Source organism: Panthera uncia (assembly GCF_023721935.1).
Source record: "Panthera uncia isolate 11264 chromosome B2 unlocalized genomic scaffold, Puncia_PCG_1.0 HiC_scaffold_25, whole genome shotgun sequence".
Classification (NCBI taxonomy): domain Eukaryota; kingdom Metazoa; phylum Chordata; class Mammalia; order Carnivora; family Felidae; genus Panthera; species Panthera uncia.
The window spans coordinates 1,339,639-1,348,026 of NW_026057581.1; the positions used below are offsets into that span (position 1 = coordinate 1,339,639).

General features: G+C 36.7%; 1 protein-coding gene across 1 annotated transcript; it reads left to right on the forward strand.

Annotated features, from left to right (window-relative positions):
• Positions 1-286: 286 nt before the first annotated feature.
• On the forward strand, positions 287-1,248 carry LOC125939326 (olfactory receptor 2W1-like). Its single transcript, XM_049654754.1, is given in 2 exon segments — positions 287-1,202; positions 1,205-1,248. Coding segments are annotated over 2 exon segments (960 nt in total).
• The last annotated feature ends 7,140 nt before the right edge of the window (positions 1,249-8,388 follow it).

The window sequence follows — 8,388 nt, forward strand, 5'->3', positions numbered from 1 at the left end:
GGACTAAATTTTCCAAGCTCACCTAGATAAAAATATAATATTAAATCCAACACCATAAAATGATCTACAACAAATACCAGATTACTTGGCTATAATATTTACTTTCACCCATTATTTTTTAATTATTAGCATAAATTCTTTCCCTTTAGTTATGTGGTCTGTACTGACAATTTCTCCTCCTCCATCTCCTTCTCTTACTCCTCCTGCTCCTCCTCCTCATCCTCATCCCCATCCTCCTTCACCTCCTTCTGCTTTTCTCACTCTAGGATTTGGACACTGAAGGACTATGGGCCAAAACAATCACACTTCTCTGCACGGTTTTATTCTGCTCGGCTTCTCGGACCATCCCAAACTGGAGATGGTCCTATCAGGAGTTGTCACTCTCTTCTACTTCATTACGTGGGTGGGTAACACGGCCATCATCCTTGCATCTCTCCTGGATTCCCATCTCCACACACCGATGTATTTTTTCCTCAGGAACCTATCTTTCCTGGATCTATGTTTCACAACCAGCATCATCCCTCAGATGCTCGTTAACTTGTGGGGACCTGACAAGACCATCAGCTATGTGGGCTGTGTCGCTCAACTCTACGTTTACATGTGGTTGGGTTCCACTGAGTGTCTCCTCCTCGCTGTTATGTCCTATGATCGTTTCACAGCTATTTGTAAGCCCCTGCATTATTTGGTAATCATGAACCCACATCTCTGTCTCAAGATGATAATCACAGTCTGGAGCATTAGTTTGGCTGTTTCTGTATTATTATGTACACTCACCCTGAATTTGCCTCGATGTGGAAACAACCTTCTAGACCATTTCTTGTGTGAGTTGCCAGCTATGGTCAAGATAGCATGTATAGACACCACAACAGTTGAAATGTCTGTTTTTGCTTTGGGCATTGTCATTGTCCTTACACCACTCGGCCTTATTCTTATATCCTATGGCTACATCGCCAAAGCTGTGCTGAGAATAAAGTCAAAAGAAGGCCAACAAAAAGCAATTAATACCTGTGGATCTCATCTCACTGTCGTGTCCATCTTCTATGGAACTATTATCTACATGTACCTGCAACCAGGTAACAGTGCCTCCAAAGACCAGGGAAAGTTCCTCACCCTCTTTTACACGATCATCACTCCAAGTCTTAACCCTCTCGTTTATACCCTGCGGAACAAGGACATGAAGAATGCATTGAGGAAGCTGGTGAGATTGACCGTGAATCTACAAAATCAAAGAGGGGCCAAAAGTCATAGAATCGTATTACCCTGGATAAGACAATGAAAAACATTTTCTAATTGTCTTTCCTTGTTTTATTCAAGTGCAATAAACACACAGTGTTATATTAGTTTTAGGTATGCAATGTGATTCAACAATTCTATACATTTATCAATGCTCATCACGTGTACTTTCAATCCCCTTTATCTATTTCACCCATCTCCTCACTCACCTCCCCTCTAGAAATTACTAATTCCCTATACTTAAGAGTCTATTTTTTTATCTCTTTCTTTTCTTTGTTTGTTCATTTGCTTTGATGCCTAAATTCCACATATGAGTGAAATCATACGGTCTTTGTCTTTCTCTGACTGACTTATTTCACTTAGCATTACATGCTCTTACTCAACCATGTTATGGTGGATTTTGCAGCAAGATTTTGTTCTTTTTATGGCTGAGTAATATTCCATTGTGTTTATATACCACATCTTGTTTATCCATTCATCTATCATTTGGCACTTTGGTGGCTTCCATACCTTGGCTATTGTGAATAATGCTGCAGTAAACAGAGGGTGCCTATATCTTTTCAAATTAGCATTTTTACTGGAATTACTGGATCATACAGTAATTCTATTTTTAATTTTTCAAGGAAACACCATATTTTTTTCCACAGTGGCTGTGCTAGTTTGCATTCCCACCAATAGTGCATGAGGACAGTAATTCCTCCGACATCAGCCACAGAACATTTTTTGAAATATGTCTCCTCTGACCAGGGATACAAAAACAAAATTAAACTATTGAGACTACAGCAACATTAAAATGGTTTCCACAGCAAAGGAAACAATCAACAAAACAAGAAGGCAAACTAATGAATGGGAGAAGAAATATCCAAATGATATATCCAAAATATATAAAGAACTTACACAACTCAACACCAAGACAAACAATCTGATTTAAAAATGGGCAGAGAACCTTAATAAGTGTTTTTCCAAAGAAGATGAATACATAGGCAACACACATGAAAATATGCTCAACATCACTAAACATCAGAGAAATGCAAATTAAAACCACAGTAAGAGATCAGTTTCCACCTGTGAGAATGGCTAAATTCAAAAACTCAAGAAATAACAAGTGTTGGTGAGGATGTGGAGAAAAACAAATATTCATGCACTGTTGGTGAGAATCTGTTTTTAATTTCTACTGAGGCAAGAAATTCCTAGATCACAGAGAGAATTAATAGAATAGTTGCTGTATATGAACGTTCTGTGGATGCAAACAATACTATACCCATCCTACTTAGCTCTTTTATGACTCCAATCATTGGCATATCTTCAGAGAAAAGGGTCATTAGAAATTTTTATTTTTGTTTGTAATATAACACAAAAGGGCTCTAAATATACACTTGAATGCATATTATTTATGCTAAAAACCCATAGGAAGGGTTTTATCTAGTTTTTATTTTCTATGATAGTGCTTTCATCTTCAGAAATATAGACCTGAATGGATGATTTCATTTACATTGTGGGGAGCATATAAAATCATAATGTATAAATAATGATTTTGGACGTCAAATCCCTTGTGATGTCATACAAACATTTATCAGTATCTTGAATAAAGGGTCTTTGTTATTTATTTCTTCTTTATCATTATACAAGGAAGTAAGAAGAAACAAATTAAAGGATTTAAAAGGTAATAAAACAGTATTATTCACTACTTATTCATTCATGAAAAATTTACTCCAAGACTATCTCAATCTCAATGACTAGCTTGAGATTCGTTGGGATTTGACTTAGACCTATCTATAGAATCATGGAATTTATGTAAATTTTGACAAATGTAGATATGTAAATTTTTATGTAGTGAATTTCAGAAAATGAATAAATCTTTTCACTTCCAATTATCATAATATATTAGTTAGCTTTTTATGGCAAAATGTGATGACTTTTTAATTGAACATTGATATTTTAAGTGATCTGATAACTTTCTCTAAAGACCCCATTATTTAGGGTGCCTGGGTGGTTCAGTCAGTTAAGCAGTTAAGCATCCGACTTCATCTCAGGTCATGATCTCGCGGATTGTGGATTCGAGGCCCACGTTTGGCTGTGTGCTGACATCTCAGAGCCTGGAGCCTGCTTCAGATTCTATGTCTCCCTCTCTGCCCCTCCCCTGCTTGCACTCTGTCTCTCTATAAAAATTAATTAAACATTTAAAAAAATTTTAAGACCCCATTATTTAATAATTGTAATCAATCACATATATAATAATATTTTCTCCTCTGGGGGCACCTGGATGGCTCAGTGGTTTGGTATCTGACTTTCATGGTTTGTGGGTTTGGGCCCCACATTGGGCTCTGTGCTGACAGGTCAGAGCCTCTAGCCTGCTTTGAATTCTGTGTCTCCCTCTCTCTCTGCCTCTCCCCTGCTTATGCTCTCTCTGTCTCTCTCACTCTGTCAAAAATAGATAAACATTAATTTTTTTAACTTAAATAATATTTTCTCCTCTGACACTTCATAATTATTGAAATGTGAAGAGGAGGAGTCACTAGATAATTCTTACTTTCCCACTCAGAACAACACAGAAATGCCTCACATAACATATAATGTGATGTAGGAAACTGTCAGTGTCCTTTCATCCACACAAATCTCCTTCACAGATGCCCCCAGAAACAGTTCACTAGCCCACATTAAGTGTCCACAGAGAGAACATAAGTTCTGTGGCCCTGATGTACACAGTCTGGCCACCTCACCCATTACTCTTGTATTTGCAAAGTTTGTTCTTACTCTTGGCAAGAATCTTTAACTAATAACATTAGGAGAAATATTAAGTCATTTGCTAACTTCAATAATAAGCACACCAAAAATAGACTAGCAATGGACTCTTAGGAAAACATTACATCTTATACCTATAATGTTTTGTTTTTATGTGTATGTCTAATTCTAGGTTTCCTTTGGCTTAAGTTTCATCTGCATCAGGGCCACAAAATACACCAATATTTTAAATAATTAATCTCCCTCTTGTTTCTCTGAAAGAAGTGTATATACTCAGACCATTATGTTAAATTATAATAAATCCTTAAAATATATCGAACCCCTGTAAGATAATCAGTACTTCTATAAGTATTCAGGAAGACACCTCTTCAGGAACTAAGAAATTGGCCAGTGACATTTCCCTCCTCCTCCCCTCAGCATAACACAGACACACCTATGGGAAACAGCACCACATGGGCTCTGGCTGCCTAACTTGCCTCACCAAGCTACGCCCCCACTGTGCTCTGGCAGGATGGTCCTTCTCAGACAAGCTTGCCTCATCCCCAATGTGGCAGGCCCATCCCAGAAGCCCAGCACAAGCCACCACATCTCCTGACCAGAGAGTTCTTTATTTTTTAAATATTTATTTATTTTTGAGAGAGAGACAGAGTGTGAGTGGGGGAGGGTACAGAGAGAGAGGGAGACACATAATCAGAAGCAGGCTCCTGGCTCTGAGCTGTCAGCACAGAGCCCAAAGCGGGGCTCAATCCCATGAACCATGAGATCATGACATGAGCCAAAGTCAGATGCTTAACTGACTGAGCCACCCAGGCATCCCATAGAGATTCTGCAGGGCCTCAGTTCTCGTGGAGCTGGTGTCAGGTCTCATTTCACAATAATACCAGAGAACACCTAGTTAAACTCAACACATTCATTCCAGGGACCAAATGCTGCCCATAGAAGGCAAGGAGAGCCTCTGAAAGTGACTGGCCTGAAGGACAGAGCAGCCAAAACACAACAGCAGAGTACATGCAGCACAAATTAGAGGCACTCCCTGAAGCTTCTACAGACCTCATCTTCACAAGGTCTTTACTTTAAGGAGCAAGAGACATAATGGCTTCTCTAACAGAGAAGAAGGCAGACTCTCAGACAAAATGCCAAGATGGAGGAATTCATCCCAAATGAAAGAACAAGATAAGGTCACAACCAGTGATCTAAGTGAAACCAATATAAGTAACATGCCTAATGGAGAATGTAAAGCAACAATCATAAGGATATTCACTAGTTTTGAGAAAAGAATGGAAGACATCAGGGAGACCCTTACCACATAAATAAAAGAATTAAAAAAGAATCAATCAGAGAGGAAGAATGCAATAAATGAGATAGGAAACAGGCTTGATGAAATGAACAGCAGGCTGGAAGAAACAGAAGAATGAATAAGTGATATAGAAGAGAAAATAATGGAAAATAATGAAGCTGAACAAAAGAGAGAAAGAATTATGGATCACAAGAACAGACTTAAGGAACTCAGCGATCCCATCAAATGTAATAACATTCATATTATAGGAGTCCCAGAAGAAGAAGAGAGAGAAAGGGGGCAGAAAGTGTAGTTAAAGAGCTGAAAACTTCCTTAAACTTGGCAAGGAAACAGACATTCAAATCCAGGAGGCACAGAGAATTCCCATCAAAATCAACAAAAGCAGGGCAACACCAAGATATATTCTAATTAAACTTTCAAAATATAGTGATAAAAGAAAAATCTTAAAAGCAGCAAGATAAAAGAACTCAAATTACAAAGGAAAACCCACAAAGCTAGCTGGAAACTTCTCAAAAGACACTTGACAATCCAGAAAAGAGTGGCATGACATATATTCAAAATCCTTAATTGGAAAAATCAGCCACTAAGAATACTCTATCCAGCAACGCTTTCATTCAGAATAAGAGAGAGAGAGTTTCCCGGACAAACAAAAAGTAAACGAGTTGGTGATCACTAAACAAGCCCTGCAATAAATATTAAAGGGGACTCTTTGAGTGGAAAGGAGAGATCAAAAGTGACAAAGGAAAGAAAGAATCAGAGAAAATATTCAGAAACAATGACAAAATAAGTAATAAAATGCCAATAAGTACCTATATATCAATCATTACTTTGAATGGAAATGGACTAAAATGCTCCAATCAAAAGACATAGGTTGTCAGAAAGAATGAATGAAAAAAAACAAAAAAACAAGACCCAACAACTGTATGCTGCCTATAGGAGATTTATTCTAGACCTAGAGAGAGTGGAGAAACATCTATTATGCAAATAGAAACCAAAAGAAAGCCACAGTGGCAATACTTAGATCAGACAAACTAGACTTTTTTGATCTTGTATTGTTTTTATCCTGTTCTGGTATCGGGGCATTACCGGCTACATGGAATGATTTTGAATCTGTTCCCCCCTATTCCATTATTTGTAAGATTTTGATAAAGATTGTCATTATTTTTAATGTTTGTTAGAAATGACCAATGAAATCATGTGGTCTTGTGCTTTTCTGTGCTGGGAGATTTTTGATTCCTAATTCAAATTTCATTCTATTATTGGTCTAAGATGATTTCCTATTTCTTGGCTTCATCCATGATTCAATCTTGATAACGCGCATTTTGAGAAACTATCTGCATTATTTTCTAAGTTATATGAATTGTCAGTATATAATTATTTATACTAATCTGTTATCACACTTTGTATTTCTGTGGTTATCTGTTGTATTGATTTCTCTTCCATTTCTCATTTGAGTCTTCTCTCTTTTTTCTCGGTTAATGTAGTTAAAGCATTGTCAATTTTGTTTATTTTTTGGAAAAACTGATCATCACTTTCAATGTTATCTTATTGTTTATTCTGTTCTTTATTTCTGATTTTTCTTTGTTATTTCCTTTCTCTACTGAATTTAAGCTGCTTCTACCTTTTGGTTCCTTGTTGTGTGATAGTAAGCTGTTTGTTTAAATTTCTCTTTTTTTTAAGTCTATTTTTATTTGTTTTGAGAGAGAGATAAAGAGGAAGTGGGGGAGTGGCAGAGAGAAAGAGGTATGCAGAATCCCAAGCAGACCACACACTATCAGCGCAGAACCCAATACAGGGTTTAAATTCACAGTGAGATCATGACATGAGCCAAAATCAAGACTCAGCCATCTAACCAACTGAGCCACCCAGGCACCCCTGAACTTTTTTCTTAACACAAGCATTTATGGCAAAAACTTCACACTAACATCTGCTTTTGCTGCATCCCATATGTTTTGGAATATTGTTTTCTTTTTCTTTGGTTTTGAGACACATGTTGATTTGCCATTAGATTTCTTATTTGGCCCACTGCTTGTGCAGTACTGTGTTGTTTCATATTTATATACTAAATATTTAATATTTACATTGTATATTTTCCAGCTTTGTTTTATTATTGCTCTTTAGTTTTGTACGATTGTTCCTGGAAGATATTCTTGGTATGATTTCATTCTTCTTAAATTTGTAATATTTGTTATGTCTTTTTTTATGTGATTTAACTAGGGGATTCCTTTGTGTGTGCTTGAAAAAAAATTGTGTATTCTATTTTTCTTAAATGGAATGTTTTATATGTATTTTTATAACCATGTATTCTGAAGCATGCTTCAAGTAAAAAATATTTTTCAAAAAAACTAATAACTTTAGCTGAGGTTAATCATTTAAAATAATGCATACCAGAAAGGAGGCAGATGGGAGGATGGGTGAAATAGGTCAAGAGGGTTAAGAGTACACTTATCATGATATGCACTCTGTCTTAATGTATGGAATGGTTGAATCACTATATTGTACATCTAAAACTAATAAAATACTGTATGTTAACTATATTGGACTTAAAATAAAAAGCTTAAAGAGAAAGAAAGAAAGAAAGAAAGAAAGAAAGAAAGAAAGAAAATTAATATTAAAAACAGCTCCCCAGAATACACCACCACAGATACGAAATCTACAGATAACATGAAATCTACAGATAACACTGTGCCAATAAATTCATATCTTTCAGTACTCACTCTAAATGTCAATGGAGTAAACGCTCCAATCAAAAGACAGAGGATTACAGGATAGATAAGAAAACAAGATCCATCTATATGCTGTTTACAAGAGACCCATTGTAGACCTAAAGACACCTTCAGATTGAAAGTAAGGGGACAGAGAACCATCTATCATGTTAATGGTTGCCAAAAGAAAACTGGAGTAGCCATACTAACATCAGAAAACCTAGATTTTATTAAGTTTATTTATTTGTTTTGAGAGAGAGAGAGAGCACACGAGTGGGGGAGATGCACAGAAAGGGAGCGAGAATATCAAGTAGGCTCTGTGCTGAGAAGCTCTGTGCTGGAGCTCAATCCCACAAACCATGAGATCATGACTGAGATGAAACCAAGTATCGGACGCTTAATTGACTGAGC